General features: G+C 37.6%; 1 protein-coding gene across 2 annotated transcripts in view; it reads left to right on the top strand.

Annotated features, from left to right (window-relative positions):
- Window positions 1-15,136, top strand: part of ATAD2B (ATPase family AAA domain containing 2B) — a 75,298-nt gene that overhangs the window by 8,488 nt on the left and 51,674 nt on the right. For both annotated transcript variants that reach the window (XM_060786965.2, XM_060786956.2), the window contains exons 2-4: window positions 7,482-7,636; window positions 13,178-13,224; window positions 13,863-14,016. In XM_060786965.2, the coding sequence (XP_060642948.2) occupies window positions 7,482-7,636; window positions 13,178-13,224; window positions 13,863-14,016 (356 nt within the window). The remainder of the gene's footprint in view (window positions 1-7,481; window positions 7,637-13,177; window positions 13,225-13,862; window positions 14,017-15,136) is intronic.

Raw genomic sequence — 15,136 nt, 5'->3', positions numbered from 1 at the left:
ATTAAATCCAGACAATGCCAGAGGCGCTTACTATCAAGGGTCCTCACCTGGGGTTGGAGATGTATCAGCCAGTCCTGGATTGGAGTACACTTCTCCTGAAAGGCTGCATTTGCAATTTGAGAGTGGTCCTGGATCAATCTCTCCAAATATCAGACAGATGTGATGGCCAGGAGTGCTTATTATCAATTTTGCCCAGAACACCAGCTGCACTCCTTCGAATTGAAAGACCTAAAGATTGTAGTGCATGTCTTCAAAAACTGTCTTAGCTGAGATCACTGTATCTCCTCTGAATGAATGCCTGGAGGAGGAAATGGACTGAGTGAAGAAAAACAAATTGAGATTAAATCCAGACAATGCCAGAGGCGCTTACTATCAAGGGTCCTCACCTGGGGTTGGAGATGTATCAGCCAGTCCTGGATTGGAGTACACTTCTCCTGAAAGGCTGCATTTGCAATTTGAGAGTGGTCCTGGATCAATCTCTCCAAATATCAGACAGATGTGATGGCCAGGAGTGCTTATTATCAATTTTGCCCAGAACACCAGCTGCACTCCTTCGAATTGAACGACCTAAAGATTGTAGTGCATGTGTTGGTCACCTCAGGGTTGGACTTCTGCAATGTGCTACATCTATACCAAATTTAGAAACACCTATCAGCTCAAAATATGGTAGCCAGATTGGTATATGTTCACCCAGGAGTGAACATATACCAATATTATATCACTCCACTGATTGCCAGTTAGTTTCTGGGCAAAGTATACTGTTGAGTGGTACCATTAAAGCCCTAAATATTTGATTCCAGTTAACTTGCAAGATCTCTCCTCCCATATACTCCTGTCCTCAGGGGGATGTTTGCTTCAACCAACCAAGACTATACTGGCAACTATCACCCAGGAAACTTTTTTGTCTGCCAGAAATATTCAACAGCTTAACACACTGTCTGAATTAAAACAAAAATTTATGCTTTCCGGAAGACTTATCTAGTCTATTTTAAACTATGAATTTCAAATGGACATTTTTGTATATATGAATGATTTTAATGTGTAATGGTTAATTGTATGTTTGTATTTTAACTTTTTAAACAATTTTATGTATTTTAGTTATATGATGCATTTTAATCTGTGTTGTAGCTTGTCTTCAGCCTTGGGGAGGGGTGGGTAAGAAATAACATTAATTTTCATGATTCATTTTTATGTTGGAAATGCTGTATATTTTGTAGTGTGTGGATGACAGAACAGCTGTGTTTTCTACTGCAAAGCTACATATAGTACACATAATAAAAGTTATCTTAGGAAACAGTTGTTTGTTTTTGTCATCATACTCTTAGTTTTCATCCTTATTATTTTCTCTGGTTAATTTTATCTTCATATTTTCATCCACTTTTAAACTTGCTTAAGCATTAAAATTAGTACAATCTAAGGAGAAATAGTGTTGCACTTGGATCTGATGTGATCTTAGAGACAGCTTGCATTGAAGTGGTAAAGGATACAATTTTCACATATGTTTTTTAAATTTGATGTGGTGATACAAGTTGCAAGAAATGTTAAAAGGTTTCTTATATCTACATTTTATTTTGAGGAGGGTGAATAGGAATGATAAATTTGTGTCTAATGCTATAATCCTATATATAATCTTAAGAAGTTCAGTGAGTCACTTTCATGGGTGAATGTTGCATAGAATTGAAGCCTAACTTGAGCATAAATGTTTCATGTACATCATATTTGTACAGAGATGATTACAGTGAAAATGATAAAGTTCATTGTGTTGACAAAACCTATGAACTCTCTGATCTTTCCTAGTAATTGGCATTTTTGTACTCTTGTTGGCATCCATTAGTGGTATATTTTGTCTGAAAGGTCTCCTGAATTCAGCATTTCAAATTATTCATTTATGTCATTTTTCTAAGAAATGTAAGTTCTCTGTTTTGCACCTAAGAATATAGGAATTCTTATACTTCTTATATCTTGAGGATTTCCCTCTCAACTATAGGGACAAAAGTTAGTCATATTTCAGGCCATTTTGGTTTCACAGACTCTGTGATACCTGTGAATATATTAATCACTGTATCTTATTATTTTAAAATAGCTTTCAGACCTGGACAAACAAGATTTCAGACCTGTTATTGCTTCATGCCTGTGCTTGAGAATCACCTGGCCTTGAAATTTATGCATGTATTTATTCCACATCTCTTCCTGCCTGGGCTTGACATTTATGTGTTTGTTTATTCTACTTCATGTCATACCTTTCCTTCAAGGAACACAAGATGACATGCAAAGTTTCGCCTTATTTTATCTGTGTAACAACTTGGTGATATGGGAAATAATTGGTCCCAGGTTAAGAGTTTCTTGACTAGACTGGGCCTTGATCCCAGTGTTCTCTTTATATTGATAAACTAGAATTGTTTCAAGTTAAAGATCTTGGATGTTTGACAACAGTTCTAGTGCATATGTTGAGCTCTTTTTTGTGAAGGGACTTCCCTTTGCCTGCCCCCCCAAGCCTTAATGAATAGCTTACCCTGTTATCGTTTGCAGCCCCCCCTCGTTTTAATTTTTTCAAAACCTGAAGTGTACTTCTGACCACATGTTTGATTTGTTTAGAAGGGGCTTTTTAAAGTTTCCCGTGTGGCCCTTTTAGGGCCCCAGAGACACAGAATTACTCCTGAGATATGACCCAGTTGTTCACCCTAGTCTAAGGTCACATTCCTAATCGTGCTTACTTTAAAGTAAGCTAAGTTGAAACAAATGTAATGTATTTCCATTAATGTGGTTATAATTAGGCTGTAAACTTTTAACATCACCATAAACCTATGTCATTGTTAATATTGAAGAAGAATTGCTTGTCAATACAGAGCTTTTAAATATGTCAAAACTTATTAGATGAATGTTGTTACAGTAGTCCACATGAATGTAGTATTTGATTTGTCAGATCATTAGACATAACTAATTTTAAGAATATGATTGTAAAGTTTGAGTGCTGTCAAAATGATCTGTGTAACCATCTCAGTTGTGGGATTCAAAAGCTGTATTTATTTATTTATTTATTTATTTATTTATTTTACAAAAAAAGCTATGCTTTCTGAAAAAAAAACAACCCCATTGCTATTCAGATCATTCCAGCAATAAGATGGTTGATCAATGACCAAGATAATGTCAGCTAAGTACCATTCCAATTTAATGTGTGGAGAGATGGTCTCAACGTGGCTTCAGAGTAACACTTGCTCATTTTACATATATGGATTAAATCTCAAAAGACCTGTAAAGTTGGTGGCTACCTTCTATTACAGTGGTGTAATTAATTTCTTAATTACAGTGGTGTAATTAATGAACTAGCATTGTGAATGACTGGATGAAGCATCTCTGTCTAGGCCTGAGAGATCACATAGATTTTGGCCCTGTGTAAGTTGACACCAAGTAAATTTAAATATGTGGTACTTGGGTGCCTCTTTTAATTACTGAAAGTTATGCATAGGTCTGCCCTGTCTGATAGCGCAATGAACATACATGTTTCTATTAGTAAATGTTCAATGGAGTTTAAAGAACTCTAAAGATGAGTTCAGTGATCAATTCTCTTGCTTTTTCCTGTGTGCATAGTGTAACAGCTACATAATTTTCGAAACAGTTCATCTTCCTAGATCACAAAAAAACATCACTTCATGCTGTCTACCTTAAATATTGGTTGGGATTTGTGGCAGCTGGCTACAAACTTCTCATCTTTCTTGTTGATGTACTTTTCATCTTTCTTATTACAATGCAAATGGGGCAGCATCACTTTATAAGTAGAATCCCGTCTACAGCTCTCAAATACTATGTTTTTTTCCTGCCCTTTGTCCTTGCTTATCTGACTTTCCACTGTTCTCTCTTGTCTTGCTAGCTTGGTTCTGCTCTATTCCACTCTCCAAACTCAGAAGCAGGTTCTAGTATTTACCCAAATCAAGAGGCAAATAATTGGTTTCTTAGTTAGAGAGTAATGTGAAAAAAAATCTCTTTGCACACTGTAGACTTTCAATGTAGCCTTTCTTACTCATTTAGAAACATCATGAGGGTTGTGCAACATCTTCATCAAAACAAGTTCAAGTTTTTCAATTCCCGTTTAAAATTGAGCCCGACAGTTTCACATCCCAACCTCTGCCACATTTTGTGAAATTCTCCAAAAATGTCATGTTAACAAATGCCAGCTTGCTAAAACTTCCTTGAAACTGTATTATAGATAAACCAAAAACATCACTGAAAGTTCTTGTAGCCTATTTTAATAGTTGCAGTGCTTTGTGTAACAATTACTGGTTTTAATTACAGAACATTGGATATGCTATTTCATCTCTTCAGATAATGATGCAACAGGTTTTTCTTCCTTGTATGCTGTATCAAATTAAGCACTCCCACACTGCTCAAACAGGTTTCAAACCAGTTGTGTACCTTCACTTTCTACTTACTCAGAATTATTCAGTGTTTAATTAAGAACTGAATTGCTTCATGAGCGTACTTGTTTATTAGTAAAAGAACACCTCTGGCTAGTTCTGGCAGTTAGCTGTTTAAAATTTAAACAAAAGAGTGCGGATGAATAAAAAGGTTGCCCCCCCCCCTACTAAATTGATGAATGCAGGGTATCTATACACTATATATTCTGCTTTGAATGCAAACTTGTTGCCGACAGGCCATTTAGAAATGCTAGAAGGAGTGTGATGTTCAAATTATATTATACTATGTGAAATCCAGACTGACAGGGTGATTGGTAACCACAGTTTGCTTAACAGACAGCATGTCTGCCACGTTTGATCTCTCCTTGCAGTGTGCAATTCTTGGAGAGAGGAGAATGTGTTCTAGAGCACTGATTGGTTCTCACAGCAAAAACTGTGGTTCCCAAAACGCTCACCCCTCTGACCCCTTTTACATCTATATTCACATGTCACCTCCCTGCCGTCCCTGCTTGATACAGTATATGAATAAAAACATTGTGTTTTTTCAATGTGCATATTTTTGTTTGCACGTTTTTAAAAAACATTATATAATGTTTTTAAAAACATTTTGAAGATATCCAGGCCTCACTATGTTTATTGCATATATTCACGTATAAGTTGACCTTATGTGTGAGGGACAGGTTTTGCAGGCCAAAATTATGGATTTTGATATGACCTGTGGAATGATTGTGTCACTTCATGGAAATCACCAGTGCCCCCTCAGGGAGGCCATTTTCCCACCCAGGCATTCAAGAAGATTGAAAAAAAGAGAGAATAGAGGGGCTTGTGCTTCTTTTATCTTCTCCCAGGATGGACTAAACACCTGTCCCTCACAGTGGATGGTAGCCCTCCCCCCCCCATGTAGTCCAGAAATCTTCATTCCTCTGTCTCCTTTTGGAGCAGGAGCAGAGGCCCCTATCATTCCTTCACTAGTTCTTTTACTAGAAATGCATATATAGACAGAAGTTCCTGCCTCCACAGTTCATGGATCTTGAACTCCCAGGGTCCAGTTCCGCTTCCATGCTCTGTTGCTCTTGGCTCTGGGGGAGGGCATAATCTGGACAAACATGTCTTGTGAGGGGCTTGTGCAAAGACATGGTATGGTCACATAGCAGTTTCTTGGTTCCAGCCAGCCCAGGGACTCCCTATCCCTCCTTTCATGCCATTTGCTTTCCAGAGAGTATTCCAGTCTCTGTCTTCCCCAAACTGGGACATGTGGCAATTTGGGCCAGAGGGATGGGAGAGAGGGGAAGGGAAGGGACAGATGATCAACTTCCCTCTGCTCCAGTCTGGCTGAGCCTCCTTGCCCCTCTTCCTCTTGGGGCGGGGTTACTTGTGATGTCGATGGATGCTGCTAGAGAAGCTGAAGAAAGATTGGGGCCACATGTTTTGTCTGGAGGTGATGAGGGCCCTAAAGTTATGCTGATACAAGAAGGCATTCATGAAGCAGCAGGAAGAGTGGCCCCTGTAAGCTACTATAATACCCGCACCTGGTAGGCCATGTCTCACATCTTAAGGATGTGGACCGCAAACCACATACAATATTGTATTACCTATGTAGTAAACAGTTTCATTTCCCATTAGAAGCAGTTCTAACTTTTACTTAGCTCCCTCCTGACTGGGAGGGAGAGATGTATTTCTAGCTTTTTCAGGTGTGCTCTGTCCCAAAAAAATTCAGTCCTGTAAGCTGTAGGACTTAGAAAAAAGTGTCCATGTTGTTAAAATGAATGTATGTGTTTCTAAAACTATTAATGTGTGGGACTGGATTTTTTTTCTACTACTGCAATATTCATGCCCAGTGACCATAACAATTCCCTACTTCCCAGGAACACTCTGCAGTTCAACAGCTAATGGCTGTCATACTGGTTCTTGATCATGGAGAATGGTTTCGAGCAGTACTGTTTTAGAATACAACCATAATCCTCTGTCAGCCTGAGGTTTTCAATGCCAGAAGTATAGGAAATCCACATGGAAAGGTTTTTCTGGGATCAGGGAACTTTGGCTGGCATACTATTCAGTATTTACAAGATTGTAAACTGGACTTAATGATTTTATGACAGCTGGGGCTTTATGGGTTGCGATTATTAACAATTGGATATGACCACAAAGACCTAATTTTTCATCCCAGTGATATCGTAATCAAAGGGTTTCTGAGGAGGTGCAAATCAGGCTGCTGTGAAATGATGTCTGTAGAGCTGTCCTGGTTGCTGGACACAGGAGGTGAAGCAAATATTGTAGGACACTGGGGATGGGCGATATTTGGTTCCTGTTCTTGATGTGCCCCATGACTGGGCGAGTGTTGCTGGATGCATTTGCCCGTGCCCCCATCTGAAGCCTCCTAGGAACCTTTCGGTTACAAATGCCAATATGTAGTCCCAGGCTTTTGGAAGGTAGCATCATCAGACATAGTTCTGAAGATGGAATTCCATCATTGTAGCTATATCTGAAGATGCAGCATCTCGGCCTTCTACTCCATTGACTTAACAAAAAAATGACTACTGTTTTCTTAAAGGCATCAGGATTTAAAAGTATTTGTCTTTATTTATGTGTTCAAATTCATTATGAGGCAGAGCTGGAAAAAGTGTCAAATTTCTGTTTGATCGGAAGAATTTTTAAGCACTAAAGACAAATTATCATAATTGCAGTGCTTATGAGGACCACAGCTAAAACACACACACACACACTGTATGATTCTATTCTATTAGCATGCACATTCTAGAGGTTATGTGGCATGTAAATGTGCCATATGATCCTTGTTGTTTTTGGATGTTTTACAGCTTCATTTGAGTAAACAATTAATTTGTCACTTCCCCTTTTCAATTTTAGTGTTAGAACCTGCATAGGAAATTTTCTGTAGCTTCTTGAAAAAGACTGTGCGCCACTTTCATTTCTTCCATATTTTCTTTCAAGATAGGATTTCTAGGTTTGATTTTTTTAATGTTTCCCCACACCTAATCGAGAAAAACAATTCTCTGCCTGTGGGAAGTGTGTAAAATGAAACTATCAGCTATTTGTTTTTTTTCTCCCTAGAGAGATGATGGCAGCGATGGTAGTTTGAGTGATAGTCACATATCACCTCCAGCCAAACGTACACTGAAACATGCTGATTCTGTATGCAAAGACAAATCAAAATCTCGCAGTACTGGGCAGCGAGAGGAATGGAGCGTCTCAACTGGACAGTCCCGGTAAGAATATCAAAAGTATTTAGACATTTTTTTCTAATGACATTCAGACAGTTTTGTTAAATTCTGGAAATCCTTTTAAAAAACTTGAGCGATCAAGGGTTTTTTTTTCCTTAAAAGAAAGGTGTTACATGAATGTGTTGCTTAAACCAGCTTCTCTGTGGCATACTAATTCTCATTACTAATATGTATCTGATAGTCAGTAATATGAGCTGATGGAAATGAACTGCGTGTGTGCTTTGGACAGGGAGGGAAGAGCTAGTCTTTATAGTGCTGCTTTTTGTGGCACTCCTGTGTTTTTTGTAATATAACAAGACAAGCTTCTAGTTTTTCCCTAAAGTTTCCAATTTTATGCATGCGTGCATGAGACATAGCTTGTTCCTCTTCCCTGTCCCCCTCCAGAACATTTTGTTACAAATGGCAGAGCTTTGTTTGTGGAAATGGAGAAGAACAACTCCATCTGTTGCTTAGATTAAAACATCTGGAATTTCTTGTGATTTCAGTGCAGTTGTTTCTCCGTTGTGGACATTGCAGTAAATCCAAAACATTTATTTTGAATCTTTATATGCAACATTTGAAAACGTGACTGTTTCTGTGTTAGTTTGGTGTATACCAAATAACTCCTGTGCTTGAACTATTAAACTGCTTGATGACAAGGGCCAGATTTGATCAAAGTAACACAGGCAAATTGTATTGTCAAGCTTACTTGCATAAATACGACTTAGAGTTGTCTTCAGCATGTTTTTATAGAATCATCGAATATTCATTTAGGGATCCCTTGTTTGCCATAAATAGAACACTTTTTTTCTTGTGGCATCAGGCTTAGAGAAACCACTGTTCATAGGTTTCTTGGGTGTTTTTAAATAATTTCCAACTTCTGATGAACCTAAGATGAACCTATTTCAGGAATTTCTTGGCAAGATTTGTTTAGAGCAGGTTTTGCCTTTGGCTTCCTCTGAGGCTGAGTGAATGTGACTTGTCCAAGTTATCCAAGTGGGTTACCATGACCAAGCAGGGATTCAAACCCTGGTCTTCAGAATCTTAGCCCAACACTCGAACCACTCCAACATCCTGGTTCTCACTTTCCATCTACAGTATATAAAAACACATTCTCTTGTGAGATTTCCAGAAGTGAGCATATGGCTACTGACATATGTTAGCTCCCACCAATAATGTTGAAATAGAATTTATGGGTCTCACTACAGGTGTTATTTGTACCTGATGGATCTTGCTCTCTGTGATATTCCTGAGCTATGTTCTAAACATTAATTGTGGTAAAGTAGGAGATGTTTAATCAAAATCTGCACAACTAATGTGCTGTATTTCTGCACTACACAGATGCTGATTTGAGTCTCTTTCTAAACTTTCTCATGTTTTGCCCATCCATTGCCACAGAATTCAGGTTAAAAGTTAGAAAGTGTGGGAAGACAGCATCCCACTGTCCTTTGCATATACATAAGGAATCCAGTTAATGTACTAAAGGTTTTAAATATAACATGCATGTGTTTGAGTATATATTTATAAAAAATACAATGACAAAAAGATTATGAGATCTTGCTATAGAAACCTGCTTTGTTTTTGAAGAGTAATAATGCCTAGTTATCTTACCAGTCACGTTCTGTAAAAAAATAGAATGATTTTCTGAGAAGTATTTTCTGTTGATAGCTCTTATCAAGTAAACCCACTTCATTTTCTCAGTTTGTGTGTTCATTGATCTGAAAACAATTCTAGAAGTAATATTGTTTCTGTAATAAGAGTTATTAATACTTTATCTCTCCCAAGAATTAAATATCCTTGAAGAATAGTTCAGCTCAAAATGTGTGCATGCTATAATTTGAAAAGTTCATTGTGTTTATTTTTCCTCACCCTGACAAGACATTTAGTATTGTTTCCACAAACCTCATGACCTTGGTTATGGTGGACCCATCAATAATTGCAAGGGAGACAAAATAGTATGATTATTATCAGAACTAATTACATTTGTTACATTATAGGAATGGGAAGTAGTGGCAAGATACTGAACATCCTATTGCCATTCCTGTTCTTGTGTTATAAATGTTATTTCCTAGTTGGTTCTATCATTAAAAAAATCTGGGAAAAGTGTATTAAACTGCAAAAACTTGGTTTTTGTGGGACATCCTGTAGCACATAGTTTTTCAATGAATATGTTATCAAGTCGCAACCAATTCAATGTAGTTTGTGGCAGCCACCAAAACGAAGATTCTGGACTATAACAACTACTTTCAAAGTAAATACTGCACAATGAAACATGGAATAACACTTTCAAACCAGGAAAACAAACATTTTCAAATTTTGTTACATAGTGTTACTTGACTACACTGTGTCCACCAAGTTTTTTCTATACTGATTGGCAGCTGTTATCTAAGATTTCATTGGGTGTCTAGTGCCTTTTTTCCTTTGATTTTTCCAATTTTAAAAAAAATACAGCTTAGAAATTATTTTGATTTTTTGTGTGTGCTATATTGAATCAAGTTCCAAAATACTCAAACCTATAGCATCTTGATCCAATTAAGAGTGTATCTGTATATTTTGCTTTGTTATCACAGTAAAGAGATGTAATGTGTATTTTAGATTTATTATTCATATGATTTCTTAATTCCTCTTCAGGATTTTATTAAATCGTTCTGACTGATGCAGAGAGTATGAATGTAATTATCAAGCTTTCCAACTTACACAGAACTCCTTTTCTTTGACTCAAAATTTCTACAAGCACAGATTTTTTTCCTACAATGATTAGAATACATACATTTGCTAAAATTCTCACTTCTAAAATATAAAATTCTGAAACTCTGCCATTAATTTGCACAAAATAGCAATAATTTATACCTGGCTTTTCTCTCAAAATGGCTTACAATGTAAAAGAATAATATTTAAAATATAGAAAAATGAACATTTATTTATTATTTTATTTACAGTTCTTATATTCCGCCCTTCTCACCCCGCAGGGGACTCAGGGCGGATTACAGTAAACACATATATGGCAAACATTCAATGCCAGTTTGACAAACAACATTTAACAGACAAAGGCTATTTAACTTTTTTTTTTCTGGCCGCCAGGGGAGCTGCTGCTTTTCATCGTCCATCAACGACACCGATGAAGTTCTTCCGCATTCCACATTCCCCGGAGTCTTCTTTCTTTATGGCCTCATAAATTAGTTAAATTTAGCCTCCCACACAAGTGGTACCTTATTTTCCTACTTGACAGATGCAACTGTCTTTCGGGTTGCAAAGGTCGACAACGGGCTACACAATGGCTGGACACCCACTCCAGCCCGGGCTGGCTTCGAACTCATGACCTTTTGGTCAGAGTGATCTTAATGCAGCTGACACTCAGCCAGCTGCGCCACAATCCCGGTGCTCAAAATAGAATCAAAATAGAATTCGACTATTCATGGTGTTAAAGCATTCACATCTCCAGTTAAAAGAATAAAGAGCAATTTACAAAGATGAGAAGATATTAAAACACGTTCGGTTTAAAGCAGTACTTCATCTCCTAGCCTATTCTTTAAAAACATTTGGGTTTAAATAACTGGCATAAAAATGTTTCTGTCTGCCAGTGGAAGGACAGCAAAGAGGGGGCCATTCTGACCTCCCAGGGAACAGAGTTCCAGAATCTAGGAACAGTCATCGAGAAGGTCCTCTCTCATGTCCCCACCAAACATGCTTGCGATGGTCGTTGGGCTGACAGGAGGAGTTCTGCTGAGGATCTGAAGGCTCAAGCCAGTTCATACAGCGGGATAGCAGTCTGCCAGATAGGCTGGGCCTGAACCATATTTATAGATCATAACCAGCATTTTGAATTGTGCCCAGAAACAAACTAGTAGACATTGAAGCTGTTTTAATGGAAGTGTACTATGGTTTTGTAATGTACCCCAGTTATCAGTCTGACTGCAGCTCTTTGAATTATTCTAAGCACTCTTCTAGTTCAGCCCCAGCCGTTTACACAGCCTCCCAGTTAATACAGGCTGAAACCCTAATCATAGATCTTTCCTGTTGACTGATCAGGAGTTTCTCTCTCTTTCTGGACTTAGTTTTAGTTTTTTTCACCCCCATTTAGTCCATTACCAATGACAGACACTGGTCTTAGAACCATGACAGACTCCTTGGATTGAAGGAGTCTGTCATGGATTAGAATCATGACAGTCTCCTTAGACTGAAGTGGAAAGAACAGCTGGGTATCATCTGCTTATTGATAATACTGTGCCGCCAAAAATTGGACAACATCCCAGTGGTTTCATGTTAAGTAGAATGGGAATCAAAACATAATCCTGAGGGACCCACAGGCCAATTGCCAGGGGTGGAAAAGGACACCTCCCCTTTTGAATTTTCCCCTAAGAGAAAGAACATAGGCATTGTAAAAAGTGCCTTCTTATCCCACTGAGGTGGCCCAGAATGAGACTGTGATCAATTGTATCAAAGGACATTAAGAAGTTGAGCAGAACCAACAGGTCATCTTCCCTATGTCCAGTTCCGATGTAGGTCACCAAAGCTTTGTCCTATAATTAGGCCTTCAACCAGATTATAATGGTTCTAGATGATCCATTTCATCCAAAACCTCTGGAATTGAGAAGTCCTCACACAAACATTGCCTTGCCAAAAATGATATGTTGGACACTGATGAGAAATAGTCATTTTAGAGCAGGCATAAGCAAACTTGTATCCTCCAGATGTTTTGGACTTGAACTCCCACAATTCGGCTGTTAGGAATTGTAGGAGTTGAAGTCCAAAACACCTGGAGGGCACAAGTTTGCCCATGTCTGTCTTAGAGGGATTCAGGGATGGCTTACTCAACAAATGTTTCGCAACTGCCTCCTTTAGACACGTTGGAACTTTAGATAAGAGGCATTGTATATCTCCTTCACCCACGCAGCTAATTCCTCTCTGGTCTGTTTAATAGGTCAGGACTGGCAAGAGTCTCAATATAATTATGAAGTTTATCTCTAACACAGCTAATTCTTTTCTCAATGGAATTGATTAATCTGTACCTATTGGATAATTTAAACATAATGTTAAATATCTTAGTAGTAAATCTGCTTTAGACCAGTGTTGGTAATCATGCTGTCCGCCAGACTGCAGTCTTTCCGAGTATTCTTTCCTTTTGGATGACCTGTATAAGGCTTCTGGGACTTGCAGTCTGACAGTATTTGGAGTGCTACCTGATTACCAACCTTTACACAAATACAAAGCAAATGTTCACTAGTGAATAATCAGAATTAAGTTTAAGATAGCTAGGTTCAATGCTTATTGCAGTATTGTTTTTTTTCTGAACAGACTTGGACAAACTATTAACTTTGTCTCATTTCTCCATCTGTAAAAACTAAAATATCAACTTGCTTCTCTATGTTGTTGTGAAAGATACATATTGCTACAAAACTGTTTTTCAGATTACTGTTTTATATCGAATTACAGTTATGTCATAAGGTTATGTTTAGTACTCTGTAATATTTAGAGACTGGGGTAAAAAGCACACTATGAAATGTAGCTTTAGTGTAACCAATTAATTTTGCAAATTTTATTTCTTAGGTTAAATTCTCAATCTGGTGCTACCTTACCAAATGGTCGTAGTTTATGTAAGTATTTCACATTGCATTTGCGTTCCTTGTGTCCTTCAACCCATAGATGTTTTTTAAAATTTATTATTCACTTGCCCCCTTTATCTTCTGATGTCTGCAGTGTTTATCTGCAGCTCAAAGAAACCCCATTGCTACCCTTTAGACTGCAGGAAAATTGGTTGTAGAGGGGTTTGCAGCCTTTCAGATCAGGATTTTGCAATGTGTATAGAGAATAGATTGGAAGAGGGAAATATGCTCCCTTGGTTGCTGGATTATATTATTTTGCCAGCAGAAATCCAGTACCTTTGCTATGCTTTTCCTTTTGACAGCTTTCAAACATGAAAGACAGTGGTATATATATGGAATAAAAGAGAAATTGTTTTACTTTTATATTCTGATTTTTTTTTTAAATTGAGTTACAAGAGATAAATTGTTTTTGCTTTTAAAAAATTATCCCTGACTAAACATCTATTAAAATTAAACAAATAACCAGAAGACTCCAAAAGGTGTCAGTATCTTAAGTAAGGGAATTAGTGTCCTCTTCAACGTGACTGTAATTGATCCTACAATGAAACAAGAGAGCAGAAAACAGATGCCTAGAATGTTTACTAAAATGGTTTTTCCTCAAGATTAAAATTATAACTTAAAACTTCCAGCTCTCAAAAGCTGCTCCCTTCGTGGAGAGAAAAAGGGAGATGGGGACCATGCTTGCATAAATGGAGGCAGAGAAATCAGAAAAAGTTGTCGGTCCAGGAAAAACAGATTTGAAAGCTTGAATCAAAGTTTACTGTTTGACCAGCTAGTAAACAGGTATGTTAGAATATGGCAATAATAACAATTCAGAACGATGCTCTATGAAACTTTCTTACTTTATCATTTGCAAATATATGTCCTTGTGATAATGCCTGTAAGCATTTTGAATATTTGTTTAATTATTACACAGCTATATTTATTTCTTGGTTTCCTTAAACTTTGATAAGTTCCTGTTTAGCAAGGATTTTGAGCCTCCTTTGTTACTTTAGTGCCTTCTAGTTATGCACAAAACCATCAAAACTATAGCTTGTTAGCTATTTGTCTGTAGATTTTTATATTTGGAGACTGCATTGTGTTCTAGTTTTTATCATTTAATATTTAAATTGCATTGTGCATATCTCATGAAAGCAGCTGGTTTTCGTTCTCTTCTATAAACTAGTGACAAGTGATACCTGAAAGTTACAATTCATTGTTCTTATAAAATCCTATCCCAAAGCTTTCACTATGCATAGTGTATGCAATGAAAAAAATCAGCTATGTTTTTGTGGGTGGATTATTTGAAGGAATGGGACAGATGAATACGTAGTCTCCTTTTCAAGTTCACTCTTATTTTCTTTCCAGTATATGGCTTATATATTCTATAGGGCAGGGGTGGGAATTACCATAAACATCATTGTCATTGATGTATTTATGTAGTCCTCTCAGTGTACAATTGTTAATCTGATAGTTCCCTGCCTTTGAACTTACAATCTAAAAAAATTGTGCTGCTTTCCAAATGTTGTTGCACTTCATAATTCAGAAACTCTGGCTAATACAGCCAATGGTGAGGATGGCTGAGAGTTGCATTCCAGCTATGTCTGGAGGGCTAAATGATTGCTTATCCTCCTGTAGGGTTATACCATCCTGCCCTGTGAGTATAATGCCGAATTACTTTCTAGAGCAGTGGTTCTCAACCTGTGGGTTCCCAGGTGGTTTGGCCTACAATTCCCAGAAATCCCAGCCAGTTTACCAGCTGTTAGGATTTCTGTGAGTTGAAGGCCAAAAACATCTGGGGACCTCAGGTTGAGAACCACTGTTCTAGAGCAGTGGTTCTGAACTGGTTGGTCCCCAGGTGTTTCGGCCTACAACTCTCAGAAATCCCATCCAGTTTACCAGCTGTTAGGATTTCTTGGAGTTG

Source organism: Anolis sagrei, chromosome 1, assembly GCF_037176765.1.
Source record: "Anolis sagrei isolate rAnoSag1 chromosome 1, rAnoSag1.mat, whole genome shotgun sequence".
Taxonomy (NCBI): Eukaryota; Metazoa; Chordata; class Lepidosauria; order Squamata; family Dactyloidae; genus Anolis; species Anolis sagrei.
This window is presented reverse-complemented; position numbering and strand designations above follow the sequence as displayed.